General features: G+C 36.9%; 1 protein-coding gene across 2 annotated transcripts; it reads left to right on the top strand.

Annotated features, from left to right (window-relative positions):
• The first annotated feature begins 51 nt into the window (after positions 1-51).
• Positions 52-15839, top strand: cops3 (COP9 signalosome subunit 3). 2 transcript variants are annotated; one of them, XM_079595803.1, is made up of 12 exons: positions 52-464; positions 1700-1829; positions 1915-2027; positions 2119-2168; positions 3007-3099; positions 7424-7603; positions 8956-9096; positions 9826-9999; positions 10123-10209; positions 11041-11154; positions 11911-11991; positions 15505-15839. In XM_079595803.1, the coding sequence occupies exons 1-12, from the start codon at positions 410-412 to the stop codon at positions 15556-15558; spliced, it is 1272 nt and encodes a 423-aa protein (XP_079451929.1). In that variant the 5' UTR covers positions 52-409; the 3' UTR covers positions 15559-15839. The 2 variants fall into 2 exon arrangements, with proteins under 2 accessions (XP_079451929.1, XP_079451930.1); XM_079595804.1 differs by lacking the exons at positions 11911-11991; positions 15505-15839 and adding an exon at positions 11791-11874 and having other exon boundaries at positions 302-464.
• The last annotated feature ends 720 nt before the right edge of the window (positions 15840-16559 follow it).

Genomic DNA, 16559 nt, shown 5'->3' with positions numbered 1-16559 from the left:
AATCCTGTCTTCTTTTGCTCGCAAAGTGAGAAGTTGATCATCTCTTCAGTCAGAGAGTGTCTTTGTTGTTTTGTACCGGAAGAAATAATTACGTTCCTTTTATTCCTTAAAGATACATGTCCATTTTCAAAGGCTAAACCTGTGATTTTTTTTTTGTAAATTAAACATGTAGCTCAAAATAAAAAATAGGTATGTGTTTGTGAAGTGAAATCTTGTAACATTACCTCAAAATTATCTCTTCTACGGAGTTTGCTTTCCAGTGAGAGTGAAATCTCGTGGAATCTGAGCTGTCACTCAAACCTCGCGATATTTGTTGTTTACTGTTGGCGGCGGAGGGCCCGTCCCTTCTGTACTGGAAAGCTGCTTCTGACATTTGAATGAGAAACATCCTCTCAAAAGCGCAAAAACGATGGCTTCAGCTCTGGAGCAGTTCGTGAATAATGTGCGGCAACTTTCCGCTCAAGGTACGGACATTTACACCGCTCGTGAACACTCAGAGTAACGGAATCCATGGGCTAACTAGCTTAATGCTAAAACTAGTTAGCGTGATAGCATGCTAGCTGTTTATACTCCAGGCAGTAACACATGGTATTTGTTTATCTTACTCTGTTCGTCCGACTACTAATAAGAAAACTTAAAGCTGCTGAATATTTGCACATCATAACCGCTTAGCTTTTAAATGAATGAAATTACTGGACTTGTCCTGTTATCCGAGTCATTTTTAAAATATGGCATGAAATACCTTCATAACAATTATAGTAAACCTGTGATTGGTTCTCCTGATCTTACTATTAGCTGCATTGACATCATGGATAGACAATTAACAACGTGTGTTATTTCTGTAAAGAGGAGCGAATCAGAAAAAATCGTACAATATTTTTTTCAGTTGTACTTTTGATTTATTTGGGTCTCCGCTTTCATTATTTTATATATATATATATATATATATATATATATATATATATATATATATATATATATATATATATATTTAAAGATTGTTACACTATCTGAGACTATGGTTATCTTTATGGAATGTGATACTGGTTAACTGGAAATGGTCAATATAATTAAAATTAATATAAAGCAAATACATGTCAACTGTACCAAATGGCAGACTGTTTTCCACTGACTTAATGAATGAATTAATAGTTTTTATTATTGTGTCTTGCATACTACTGTATGCCCAGCTCTAATGGGCTTGTAAGACACCAAAACCACCCACAAAAGACCAGTTATCACAAAATACATAAACTTATTTAAACAAACAAGTCTGCCGCCTCATCCAGGCTTTACAAACAAAAGCAGCCAATTTAAACACATTAAAATTAAACGACCATTTCATCTTGTCGTCATCACTAATCCAGAACATTTCAGGCTTTTTAACGAACAATTCACCAAATAATACATTTCTAAAATCATCATACCGTGCGGGCAATATAACACAAAATGAGTTTCATTTAAAGATCTTTTATGATTAAAAACAATGACATCTCCGTCACTGAAAAATATTATTGATGTGTTGGATCATGTATGAAGAATCAAATATAAAGATTTGATGTTTCTTATCAAAGTTTCTCTGTCACGTACAGCCAATCTGCAGGGAGACCGAACTGTTCATCATCATGTAACAAGCAAATGTGCATTTACTTCATAATAATATCACTAACATGAAATCATGTTTTCTTATGCTCCTCAGGTCAGATGACTCAACTATGTGAACTGATCAATAAAAGCGGGGAGCTTCTGGCCAAGAACCTCTCCCATCTGGACACTGTTCTCGGGGCGTTGGACATCCAAGAGCACTCGCTCGGTGTTTTGGCGGTTCTGTAAGTCCGTGACCTCTTGAGTCCCGTAGCACTGAGAGTTCATGAGGTGTTTTGTGGCCGTCTGAAAGAGTTTCTGTTTTTGCAGGTTTGTGAAGTTTTCCATGCCAAACATCCCTGATTTCGAGACCTTGTTTTCCCAAGTCCAGCTCTTCATCAGCACCTGCAACGGAGAGCACATCCGATACGCCACAGACACGTGTACGAGGACACTTCAGCTTGTTTTTGTTTTGCTTTTTCATCACACTGTTTAATTTGTATTCCTCTTTTAATAACGTTTTTCTCCTTTCAGTTGCTGGTCTGTGCCATCAGCTGACAAATGCCCTTGTAGAAAGAAAACAGGCAAGTGTTTTTCTGTCATTTTTAGAGTTGTTATCTTTAAAGGGTTAGTTGACCCAGAACTGTAAACTCTGTCAGTAATGACTCTCCCTCATGTTGTTCCCCGTCAGACTTTCCTTCATCTTCGGGACACAAATGAAGATATTAGTGATTAAATCAGAGAACTGTCTCACTCCTCCATAGGCTTCTGTTGTAATGGAAACTTGCCGGCCCAGAAAGTTAGTAAAGACATCGTTAAAATAGTCAGAGTGACTACAGCGGCTCAACCTGAAGTTTATCATTTAAAAGCAAAAAAATAAGGACTTTATTCAACTCTTGATGTTCTCCTGTGTGTTCCTCTGAGTGAGTTCATGTAGTGTAACAGCGCTTCTGGGGTGTACATCAGAACAGAGACTCACTATTGGCCGACGCTGGTCATGTGTGTGATGCTGGCCAATAGTGAGCCTCCGTTCTGATGTACACCCCAGAAGCGCTGTTACACTACATGAACTCACTCAGAGGAACACACAGGAGAACATCAAGAGTTGAATAAAGTCCTTATTTTTTTGCTTTTAAATGATAAACTTCAGGTTGAGCCGCTGTAGTCACTCTGACTATTTTAACGATGTCTTTACTAACTTTCTGGGCCGGCAAGTTTCAATTACAACAGAAGCCTATGGAGGAGTGAGACCGCGCTCAGATTTAATCACTAATATCTTCATTTGTGTCCCGAAGATGAAGGAAAGTCTGACGGGGAACAACATGAGGGAGAGTCATTACTGACAGAGTTTACAGTTCTGGGTCAACTAACCCTTTAAATTACAAGAGTGTTGTTAAGTTGACTTGTTCTGGTTCTTCACAGCCCTTGCGTGGGATAAGTATACTTAAACAGGCCATAGACAAGATGCAGATGAACACAAATCAGCTTACCTCAGTGCACGCAGACCTGTGTCAGGTGAGTCTGGAGTCACACAACATTATCTTGTGTTAGTACACTTTTATCAACTTGTTATAGATAATTAAAGATGTAATTGTGTAGTAAGAGGTAGGGGTGGGGAAAAAAATCGATTCTTAGATGCATCGCGATGCGGACGTGGACGATTCTGAATCGATTCACAAATGCCAAAAATCGATTTTCAAAAAAAAAATCGATTTTTTTGAAAATCGATAATAACGTAATATTGACGGAACGCAAAAGACGGAACTCTGAAGCGTGGAAACAATATTGTCAAAGCTTCCACCCGGCTCGGAAAGGGCAAAGATTACACAATCAATCGCAACTTTTATTGCCAAGGATTTGCATCCAGTCGTTGAGAACCAGGGCTTTCGCGCTATGTTGCACACTTTGGAGCCGAGATACAACGTCCCATCTCGGAGATATTTCACAGACACAGCGATCCCCACACTCTACAAGAAGACCAAAACCGAAGTCATGGAATCACGGAAGAAAGCGGGTAGGAGCTGTAACATGTGATGCGTGGACATCCGTGTTTTATGTTAATAGAGATTCAGAATATGTTGAAGTTTGTTATAATTTGTTATTGTTGTGATTTTTACTGTAGTGAATTTACTGTTGTGAAATGGAAAATCAATAATCGAGAATCGTTAATAATCGAAAATCGACTGTAATCGAATCAGGACTTCAATAATCGTAATCGAATCGAATCGGGAAATCAGACAGATTAACCACCCCTAGTAAGAGGCAACAGTAAACGCTGTGAAAATGATAATACAGGGATAATTTGGTTATTATTATTTGTTGTTGTAGAAAGTCTGTCATTGTAATAGCTAATTGATAGATTAGCCCTTTAGAACAAACGTAACATTATGTCTGACAAATATGAACAATTGAAATGAAATCCCTACAAAGCTGTCAGATTCAGTAAATTAAAGAACGTCTGGCAAGAAACGCAGGCGACTTTAGCCCAGATGGTTATTAGTCTAGCTGGTATTTGATAATTTTACACAGAAAAATTAGACTTTTTTATTTGAATTGTTTAAAGTCCCCCTGAGGTCAATCATTTTATCCCTTAAAACTCATCTTTGATCTCTAAAATGACTCTCCAAAATGTTTAAGTGTTTTTTTCATGCCTTAAAATAGTTTGAATGTAACTCGACACCCTTGTCTCATTTAGTATACGCGGTTCTATGAATATGCAAATACAATCTACAGATCAGTCATGATAGAGGAGACTTTGATAGTCTTTCCGGAGGTTTCCCAGATAATAAACCTTAATCCAGAACGATTAATTAAACATGTCTTTCTGAAACACAGATTACTAAAACTTGGACTATGAAGTCCTAAACTAAAATACATTTAGGTTACACTTTATTTTAAGTTGCCTTTGTTACACTGTATTTAAATATTTAAGTATTGAGTAATATTAAGTAACTAAATGTACTAGGATTAGGGTTTGATTTGGTTTAGGGTTAGTTTTAATGTAATTATGCGTATTTTATAGATATTACTATAGTAACTACATGTAACATATTTAACAATAACTTTGTAAAATACAGTGTTACCATAATTTAAAACCAACTGTGCTAATCTTAATTAGCATGAGGAAGTTTCCCTATAAAACATGGAATGAACTTACAAATGAACCATGAAAAGCTTAAAATTGTATGGAACCAAGAAGGAAATCCAAGGAAAAAAACTTTACTTAGCTTGGAAAACCTGCACACTTTTAGCTGTGGAACCAAAGAAAAGGAATGCATGGAAATATATGTGTAATTAATTCAACGCAAATGAACCCATCTAGAGCAATACAACAACTTCAGGTAAGATTGAATCATAAGATTTATTACTTCACTGTTTTGTGGACATTACAGTAGTAATTCAATACCGGTCGGTGTTGTGGAAGAATTTATCAATAAACCCAATTTTATTTTTTATAATAAAGCCATGATTTCCTAATAAAGCTAAATTGAGGCTCAAATTAAACCAGCCAGGAGGCTTCAGATTAATGTTGTGTTTGAAAGAAGACACTTGTGTTTGTATATATATTATGCATGTGTATATATATATATATATATATATATATATATTATATAGATCTTCATTGACATAGTTAAAGGAGAACTCAGGTCAATTTTAACATTGAGCTCATTTTTTTGTAAATTTGGAGTGCTGTCAATACAGAGAACAACGACAAAAATCCAAATCAAAAGTCCAAAGTAGTCGATTGTCGAGTTCACGCGCGTGATCATAGGTAACTAAACCTATGCGCGTGAACTCGACAATCGACTACTTTGGACTTCGACCGCAAACAGGAAGTAAATACAGGTATGTGCGCTTGTTGAATTAACATCATTTTTATTCATATCTTTCACATCTACTGCAGTCAGATTCACCCGTGTTCACTCTGAAGGACTCACTCAACATGGCTGGGCACTTGTATGACACATCAAGGATGATAAGAGAAATAAAAGCAGGTTTAAAATTAGACCCCATTCAAGTCAATAGGGTGCAAATTTTAAAAAGAGGATAACACGATGTAGGCAACACCGATTTTTGTTGTTGTTCTCTGTATTGACAGCACTCCAAATTTACAAAAAAATGAGCTCAATGTTAAAATTGACCGGAGTTCTCCTTTAAGCCTCAGTTTAGTCCTGAAATAGCTCTAGTCTTCCTCCAGAAAATCATCTGATTAATCTGTGGACTAAACTTAAAGGATTAGTTCACTTTCAAAAAATGTTTTGCTGATAATTTACTCACCCCGATGTCATCCAAGATGTCCATGTCTTTCTTTCTTCAGTCGAAAATAAATTTAGGTTTTTGAGGAAAACATTCCAGGATTTTTCTACACAGAGTGGACTTTAATGGCAACCGTCTATCCCAATGTTCAAAAGAAGGTTCAACTGTCCGTCTCAATGCAGCTTCAAAGTCTCGACACGATCCCGGTCGAGAGATAAGAGTCTTATCTAGCAAACCGATCGGTCACTTTCTAAATAAAAAAAAAAATATTTATATACTTTTTAACCACAATTGTTCGTCTTGTGCTGGTCTGCGATGCGCCACGCATTACGTCATCACATTGGAAAGGTCACGTGTCACGTCATTTATCTAAGTTAATTGTCTGTACTCCGGTTAAAAAAAGTAGGGAAGGGTGAAAAACTCATTTTCTCCTCCAATTTCAAAATTGTCCGACATCTTTGTTTTAATTCATTTGTATTATTTTTCGTGACCTTTCCAACGTGATGACGCAATGCGTGGCGCGTCGCAGACCAGCACAAGATGAACAATTGTGGTTAAAAAGTATATAAATGTAAATTTTTTTTAGAAAATGACCGATCGTTTCACTGGATAAGACCCTTATCTCTGGACTGGGATCGTGTCGATACTTTGAAGCTGCATTGAGACAGACATTTGAACCTTCTTCTGAACATTGGGATAGACGGTTGCCATTAAAGTCCACTCTGTGTAGAAAAATCCTGGAATGTTTTCCTCAAAAACCTAAATTTATTTTCGACTGAAGAAAGAAAGACATGATGGACATCTTGGATGACATTATCAGCAAACATTTTTTTGAAAGTGAACTAATCCTTTAAGTTTAGGACTATTTAAAACCATGACAGAGAAAGCAGATTTCTGTTAATCTGGTTTAAAAGCCTATTTTAGTCTTGGACTAGACCTAATGTCTGTCCAGGAAACCTGTCTTTTATATGTGGATCACCCTGGATCACAAACCCAGTCTGGAGTCGCACGGGTATATCTGTGGCAATAGCAACTATACATTGTATGGGTCAAAATTATCCATTTTTCTTTTATGCCAAAAATCATGAGGATATTAAGATCATGTTCCATGAAGATATTTATTAAATGTCCTACCGTAAATATATAAAACATGTATTTTTGTGAGTGAATGCAGCACAATCGTGAACATAAATGCACAACTTTAAAGGAGATTTTCTCAATGTTTAGATATTTTTGCTCCTCAGATTCCAGATTTTCAATAGTTGTATCTCGACCAAATATTGTCCTATCCTAACAAACCACATATCAATGGAAAGATTATTTATTCAGCTTTCAGGTTATGCATAAAAATGTGACTGGTTTTGGTCTAGGGTCACATATAAGGTGCCTAATCAAAAGCTAAATATTAGTACCATGAAAGTACAGCATTTTAAAGAATAAATATTATTGAAACAAAAAATAGTGCATTAATTTCATGAAAAAGAAAGAAAGAAGCTTTTGAAAGGATGCTTTGTAAGTGATAAACATCAGATGATTTGATGTTTATTGTGCAACTAATAATAACGCCGCCCTGTATTTACAGTTATGCCTATTAGCCAAGTGCTTCAAACCTGCAGTCCCGTTCCTGGAGCTCGACATGATGGATATCTGCAAGGAGAACGGAGCGTACGACGCAAAGCCCTTTCTTTGTTTTTACTACTATGGCGGCATGATCTACACGGGTCTGAAGAACTTTGAACGGGCACTGTATTTCTTTGAACAGGTATTCATTTTTTTGCATGCATTTTGCATACTTCCTGGAAAATAAGCTTCAGTACAGCGCTACAACGACCATAATGAAATGATCTTCACAACAGATGATGCTTAACTCTGTTAGAGAGATACATATGACAGTTTATCTGTTCAATTAAAAACCTTACTCTCCTGTTGAGTAATAAAAACACCATCATCTCCGTGTCACTCTTACAACATGTCAAATCCCTCTGTTCTCCTAAAGCCGAGCTGATGTTGATTCTTGTTTTATCACACACACACACACACACACACACACACACACACACACACACACACACACACACACACACTCTCATTCTCTCTCTCACAAACAGTCAGACACTCACTCACTCTCAGACACACACACACTCGTGCACACACACAAATACACACACTCACTCACTTACACACAAATACACTCTCTCTCACTCACACACACACACACACATACACTCACTCTCACACACAGTCAGACACACACACACACACACACAGACAGACACAGTCATTCTCACTCACACACACAAATACACTCTCTCTCTCTCACACACTCGCTCTCACACAGTCAGACACTCACTCACTCTCAGACACACACACACACACACACTCGCACACACACACACACACACTCAATCACTCTCACACAGTCAGACACTCACTTACTCTCAGACACACACTCGCGCACACGCACACACTCATTCTCTCTCACACACACTCACAGAGACACACACACACACACACACATACTCACTCTCACACACAGTCAGACACACACAGACACAGTCTTTCTCTCTCTCACACACACACACACACACACACACACACACACACACACACACACACATACACACACACACTCACTCACACAAATACACTCTCTCTCACACACTCACTCTCACACACAGTCAGACACTCACTCACTCTCAGACACACACACTCAAACACACTCCTATACCAGACACGCGTCACAGCAGCCGTAGCAACTTCGGTGGTGTAGGTAAAAAATATTTACCTACATACTAAAAAATTTATTACATGCAGACTTCCATAAACGTCATTGAGTGATGGGCCTAGCCAATCAGAGTTGATTCACTGAGATGAACTGATTCACAGAAATGAATCAAACTCTAACACTGAGTTTGTTACACATTGCAGTTGTTTTAACAGAAAGTCAATGACCAAATAAAAAGCACATTAAAATCATTGTGAAATTCACAATTAATACATGGTATTATAAATATATTGTAAATGTCCAGTATATTTTGCATCCTCATGTCTAATTTCCCAGTAAATAATGTTCTTCTCTTGTAGCCTTAAGTGAATCTTTGTGTCTATCTTCAGGCGATAACCACTCCTGCGATGGCTGTCAGTCACATCATGTTAGAAGCGTACAAGAAGTACATCCTGGTGTCCCTCATCCTTCATGGCAAAGTCCAGCCGCTTCCCAAATACACGTCACAGATCGTGGGCCGGTTCATCAAGGTGAGCCTTTCTGCCTCGACATTAATCGCGGTTAACATCAAATAGCGCTTAAACCGGTTTGGATTATTGCGATTATGAAATCGCAAAGGCTGCTATTAATTTTATGCGCATCATGTCAGTGGCGTACGGCTCTGTGATCAGCAGTAAACGCGGCTCACTCTGAAAGCACTGAGTTTGAGTCGCTTATAACGTGCATTTGAAAAGGCAACACACGTCAAACGTCTTTCCAGACATGAGAAGTTAAAGCGAGATCATTAACGGATATTAAAAAACGTGAACACATCTCTCCGTCCTTGGTCTCTTTATATTGGCTCCCTGGGCAATATAAGATTGATTTTAAACATCTATTTTAAAGTACAACTTAAGACATATTTGTTTGCCATGGCCTATTCATCTTTTTGATGATAATTTTTTATTATATTACTATTGTACTATTTTGTTAGTACATCTTACTGAGATGATGTTTAGCACATAGGTCAACATGTGTTGTTTTAATGGTGCTATACAAATAAGTGACATTGACAATGAGAAGCATTTATGAACCTCAACAAAATACAACATTTAAAAAAATAAATGAAAGCGTTTCAATCTTCTGTTTATTATTTATTTACATCTGCGACGGGCCGCGTGCATCGTGCAATGATGATGTTAATCTTTTCGATTAATTGTGCCGCCCTTGTGCGGCTCCATAAGCTAATCATCTTTTGTGTGTGTGTTTGTGATGTAAAGCCCCTCAGTAATGCCTACCACGAGCTGGCTCAGGTGTACGCCACCAATAACCCGGCAGAGCTGCGTCTTCAGGTCAGCAAACACAGCGAGACGTTTGCACGAGACAACAACACCGGCCTGGTCAAGCAATGCCTGTCCTCACTCTACAAGAAGAACATCCAGAGGCTAACCAAGGTCTGAAGGCTCAATAATCAGATGTTCTGCGTGTGTTTTGTTTTGTACATGTGCAGACGTGATATATATATATATACTGTGCTGATGAATGGCAATGGTGATCTCTGTTCTTTTGATTGACAGACATTCTTGACATTATCCTTGCAAGACATGGCGAGTCGAGTTCAGCTCTCCGGCCCTCAAGAAGCTGAGAAATACGTCCTGCATATGGTAGGAAATCAGCTTCACAACGACACACAGTTATGTCTATTTTGTGGAAAATTCCATAAAATATTATTATTAATCAGCCATGGTAGTTTTTGATAATGTGTAAACATACATCCAAATGAAAAGCCTAATAAAAGTAAGTATGTGTAAGCGACTAGGGAATGTGCAGCCGCTTCACAATTCGGACTTTAATTATTTTTATTTTTTGCAAGATATTCTGAGGAAAATTAGACATGAACTAGTGTAAATGTAATTTAATAGCTTTTTAAAAAAAATATATATATATATATTTATTTCGTGTTCATGTTAGTTTTAGTTAAATTTTTAGTTATGCGCTTTTGTCATAAAATTGTTCAAACTATTTTATTGTTTGTCACCTGATTATTTTTTTAAATATTGCACTACGGTTTTATTTATTCTTTATTTTAGTTTATTTAGTTTTTATTTATTTCCAGTTGATTTTAGTGATTCAACTTTTCTGTTAGTTTTTCAACTTGTATTTATATTTTATTCTATTTCGGCTCTATTTCAGTGAACATAAATAGTTTTAGTATTAGTTAACGATAATAACCCTGAAATAAATCACAGTTGCGAGGGGAAAAAAGTCAGAATTGAGAGATAATTTTTTTTTTTTTATTCTGTGGCAGACACAAGCTTACATGTATAACTCTGTGTAATTGAAAATAATATAAAATATATATATTTTCTAATTGATTATTTTTGTGGCGACTACTAGAAACATTATTTAATCATATTGTCTTGCATGCTCTGCTTCACGCTTGTTTAATATTTACAGATTGTTGTTGCTCAAATCTTTCCTTTTTCATCTCTCAGATTGAGGATGGAGAGATTTATGCAAGTATCAACCAGAAAGACGGCATGGTCTGTTTCCATGACAACCCCGAGAAATACAACAACCCTGCAATGCTCCACAAAATTGACCAAGAGGTTAGTAATTATAAAACAGTGCTTTTCTCACTTCACTGCTGATGTAGAAGAAAACAAGCCTAAAATACCACCTGAGAACAACATGCAATGTATATTTGCTCCCTCATTATCTCTTTAATCATCTCTCTCAAGGACATTTGAGAGAAATATAAATACATACTTATATTTTTATGATAAATGTAATGTATATGAAGAAGAAATGTCAGATTCTGCTCTACAAAAATTAGAATATGGTGCAAAAGTTCATTTATTTCACTAATTCAACTTAAAAGGTGAAACTAATATATCATATAGACTCATTACATGCAAAGTGAGATATTTCAAGCCTTTATTTGTTATAATTTTGATGATTAAGGCTTACAGCTTATGAAAACCCCAAATTCAAAATGAGAATATTGGGAAAAGGTTTTCATAAGCCATAATCATAACAAATAAAGGCTTGAAATATCTCACTTTGCATGTAATGAGTCTATATAATATATTAGTTTCACCTTTTAAGTCGAATTACTGAAATAAATGAACTTTTGCACCATATTAAAATATTTCCAGTTTCATCTGTACTTGAATTAAACTATAAATGCAATATAATATGTTTATGCACAACTGATTTGTTATTCATTATAATGTTTATTTCAGATGTTTAAACACGTAAGATCACCTGATATGTATCGACTCATCTTTTATATCTTATTGCAGAGTATTTGAGTCTTGAGTCCACAGATGTCTCAATGTTAACTGTCTTTGGCCCTAATGCAGATGCTGAAATGTATAGAATTGGATGAAAAACTAAAGTCCATGGATCAGGAAATCACCGTAAATCCTCAGTTCGTGCAAAAGGTACCACTTTTTTATGCAGAATTATGAAGTAAAGCTCTTATAACCAGGGAGGGGTGCGCAATCTGATGATTTTATATCGCGGTCGATCTTGAAGATGTCTGACTGCGCTGACTGGCCATGTTAAATACGCACATTGAGGATAACTGCTCCAAAATAATTTATAAAAAAAAACAGAAACATGTGACAAATACAAGTAATGTGACAAAAAACACACACACACAGAAACATGTGACAAATACAAGTAATGTGACAAAAAAAAAACACAGAAACATGTGACATACAAGTAATGTGACAAAAAAACACACAAACATGCGACAAATACAAGTAATGTGACAAAACACACACACACAGAAACGTGACAAATACAAGTAATGTGACAAAAAAAAACACAGAAACATGTGACAAATACAAGTAATGTGACAAAAAAACAGAAACATGTGACAAATACAAGTAATGTGACAAAAAAAACACACAGAAACATGTGACAAATACAAGTAATGTGACAAAACACACACACAGAAACGTGACAAATACAAGTAATGTGACAAAAAAAAACACACAGAAACGTGACAAATACAAGTAATGTGACAAAACACACACAGAAACGTGACAAATACAAGTAATGTGACAAAAAACACAGAAACATGTGACAAATACAAGTAATGTGACAAAAAACACACACAGAAACATGTGACAAATACAAGTAATGTGACAAAAAACACACACAGAAACATGTGACAAATACAAGTAATGTGACAAAAAAAACAGAAACATGTGACCAATACAAGTAATGTGACAAAAAAAACAGAAACATGTGACAAATACAAGTAATGTGACAAAACACACACACACAGAAACATGTGACAAATACAAGTAATGTGACAAAAACACACACACAGAAACATGTGACAAATACAAGTAATGTGACAAAAAAACACAGAAACATGTGACAAATACAAGTAATGTGACAAAAAAACACACACAGAAACATGTGACATACAAGTAATGTGACAAAAAACACACACACAGAAATATATGACAAATACAAGTAATGTGACAAAAAAACACACACACAGAAACATGTGACAAATGCAAGTAATGTGACAAAAAAAACAGAAACATGTGACCAATACAAGTAATGTGACAAAAAACACACACACAGAAACATGTGACAAATACAAGTAATGTGACAAAACACACACAGAAACGTGACAAATACAAGTAATGTGACAAAAACACACACACACAGAAACATGTGACAAATACAAGTAATGTGACAAAAAACACAGAAACATGTGACAAATACAAGTAATGTGACAAAAAAACACACAGAAACGTGACAAACACAAGTAATGTGACAAAAAAACACAGAAACATGTGACAAATACAAGTAATGTGACAAAAAAACACACACAGAAACATGACAAATACAAGTAATGTGACAAAAAAAACACACACACAGAAACGTGACAAATACAAGTAATGTGACAAAAAACACACACACACAGAAACATGTGACAAATACAAGTAATGTGACAAAAAAAACACACACACACAGAAACATGTGACAAATACAAGTAATGTGACAAAAAAACACACACACACAGAAACATGTGACAAATACAAGTAATGTGACAAAAAACAAAACAGCTTACTAATCAACAACAAGAAAATTAAGTCACTATAAAAATCGTGTGTCTCGATCATGTGACTTTCATGTGTTGTGACTCATTTGAAAAACATTTCAACAGCAGTACGGCTGTGCGATGTATCAAGTTTTAGTTTCGGTTTCCACTTTGGCTTCCAACGATTATGAAAACATGATAATCAAGATCGTTATGCCACATGGCATTCCTTTCCTTTGAAACAGTGTGGTTTCGCCCTTCATTAAAAGCCTAAACTTACAGGGTTAGTTGACCCAGACATATAAACTCTGTCAGTAATGACTCTCCCTCATGTTGTTCCCCGTCAGACTTTCCTTCATCTTCGGGACACAAATGAAGATATTAGTGATTAAATCTGAGCGCGGTCTCACTCCTCCATAGGCTTCTGTTGTAACGGAAACTTGCCGGCCCAGAAAGTTAGTAAAGACATCGTTAAAATAGTCAGAGTGACTACAGCGGCTCAACCTTAAGATTATCAATCAAAGCAAAAAAAATAAGGACTTTATTCAACTCTTGATGTTCTCCTGTGTGTTCCTCTGAGTGAGTTCACGTAGTGTAACAGCGCTTCTGGGGTGTACGGCAGAACGGAGGCTCACTATTGGCCGACGCTGGTCATGTGTGTGATGCTGGCCAATAGTGAGCCTACTATCCTTTTACCTCACACACACACACACACTGAAAATTTCAAAAACTTTTAGCCTTTTATATTAAAACTGGAGTCAGACTATTGGCGCTTTTCCACGGCTCGGTTCGGTTCGCTTTAGCTCGTTTGCTTTTCCACTGCAGTTAGTACCGCTTCGAAGTGTGTGGGATTCTAGACTAATCGTTATAGTTTATCCGCTCCTCGGCAACCAACGAGAGGAACGTCTGCACTTCGTCCACTGACCACGATTCAGCCATTTCTTTTTTTGAAGTTTTTTTTCTTCTTTTTTCGTCAAGCAAGTAGTTTAAAGACAGGTGCTACAGCGGTGGCTGTTACTGGCTATTTAAAGGGGAGGTGTAATGCCCTTTTCACAAGATGTAAAATAAATCTCTGATGTCCCCAGAGTGTGTGTGTGAAGTTTTAGCTCAAAATACCCCACAGATATTTTTATATCGCATGTTAAAGTCACTTTTTGAGGGTGAGCAAAAACACACCGTTTTGTGTCTGTCCCTTTAAATGCAAATGATCTGCTGCTCCCGGCACAGGGGGCGGAGCTACAAGAGCTCGTGTGTGTTAGCAGCTCCGATTACCTCACGCAGACACACACTAAAATTACAGAAACTGTTCTGCTATTTATGATTAAACGGAGTCAGACAATGATGGAGAGACTCGAGAAGAACAACATGTAGAAGCAACAGGATATTTCTGAATGGTTAGTTGATGAATTTATGAAGCTTATGTGTAGTTATCTTCTAGTCATTGATTAGCATATTCTGTCATGATAATCTATAAATCGTGTTCAGGGGGCGGGGTTTATGTCAATTTTAGGGTTGGTGATGTCACTAACCCGGGAGGAATGTCGTGTAGTTCCTACCAGCCGTTTGTTGTAGTCCTTAAAAAACTATTTCTTTAAAAGCAAATATCTCCCTTTGCTCTGAACTTTGAGCGTTGTAACTTTGCAGATGTTGTTTATGATCAAACAGCAACATTACACACTAACTACAGTTAGAAAAGTCAAATCATAATCAAGCACCCCTTTAAGATATCGGCATCGACCATCTAAAAAAAAAAAACAATATCGATAGTACATCTCAGATCGTGATTGTTTGTTATAAGATCGTGATGTGTAACTTTGGGAAGATCGCCCATCCCTATAACCACCATGTTGTGACTCCAGTATTAATGTGTGTGTTTTCCCGCTTCTAGAGTATGGGAACGCAGGAGGATGACGTCGGCAGCAAGACGTCAAGCTACTCTTGAATCTCTCGGGTGGATCCCTGCGTCCTCCCCCCCCCCCCCCCGCCCGCGTCGCCTTCCTCATCCCAAAGCTGGAAAACCTTCATGCTCTGTCGAACACGGACTATATCGGAGGAGAACATAAATGTGTGGAATGACCCCCTTTTTTTGATTCTGTCACAGTGCACCCTAAAACAAGAACTCATTTTTGTCAGTGTTTATTTATCAATGCTTGGTTGACATGCCACTGCATCATTTATGGTCATACGAAATAAATATACTGGACTTCTTTGTTCAAAAGAGTTGATACTTGTCTTTATTGCAGCAACAACGAGCCGAAATAAAGAAACCATCTTAAAGGGATAGTTCACTTTAAACTTAAAATTCTGTCATCATATACGGTACTCATCCTCAAGTTGTTTCAAACCTGTATGAATTTCTTTCTTCTGCTGAACAAAAAGGAAGACATTTTGAAGAATGTCAGTTAACTGGTCCCATTGACTTCCATAGTAGGAAAAAAAATACTATGGAAGTCTATAGAGCATCACAGTCCCGCCCACAGCCAGTGCCGGAAGTAAGAATTCAATACAATTTCTCCATTGACAGTTGAGTTATAAGCCATAAAAACGTAACCATACATGGTAGACTTAAAACCAGCTACGGCTGTACTAAGCGATTGTATATGCTCATATAAACGCCAAAAGTTTATGGGGCACTAACCTTATTTTGAGATAAATGCCTTTTATTCGCGATGTCTTCGATAAGTACTTCATTACCCACAATCCTGAACAATCCCACAGTGATGCATCTGATTGGTGGAAGTCGTGTAAACCCCGCGAAGGTCCGTGAAAAAACAGAGCGTTGCCATGGAAGCAGGATTCTAACCGTAGAGACCGAACGGACTGTTTTCTTTAACGGAAGCCATATAAATCGTTTTTAAATCAATAAATTCCTTTTTAAATTAATATTTTGTGGAAAATTATTGATTTATTTGGTAAGGCTCTTTCGCGGTTATGGCTTCAGTC

The sequence above is a fragment of the Phoxinus phoxinus genome (assembly GCF_949152265.1).
Source record: "Phoxinus phoxinus genome assembly, chromosome: 21".
NCBI classification, from domain to species: domain Eukaryota; kingdom Metazoa; phylum Chordata; class Actinopteri; order Cypriniformes; family Leuciscidae; genus Phoxinus; species Phoxinus phoxinus.
Note: the sequence above shows the minus strand (reverse complement) of the source record. Positions and strands in the feature narration are given on the sequence as shown.

Coding starts and splice junctions, on each gene's coding strand:
- cops3 (XM_079595803.1), top strand. CDS start 410: ATGGCTTCAGCTCTGGAGCAGTTCGTGAATAATGTGCGGCAACTTTCC. Junction 1,830..1,914: donor CTCGGTGTTTTGGCGGTTCT/GTAAGTCCGTGA, acceptor CTGTTTTTGCAG/GTTTGTGAAGTTTTCCATGC. Junction 7,604..8,955: donor CACTGTATTTCTTTGAACAG/GTATTCATTTTT, acceptor GTCTATCTTCAG/GCGATAACCACTCCTGCGAT.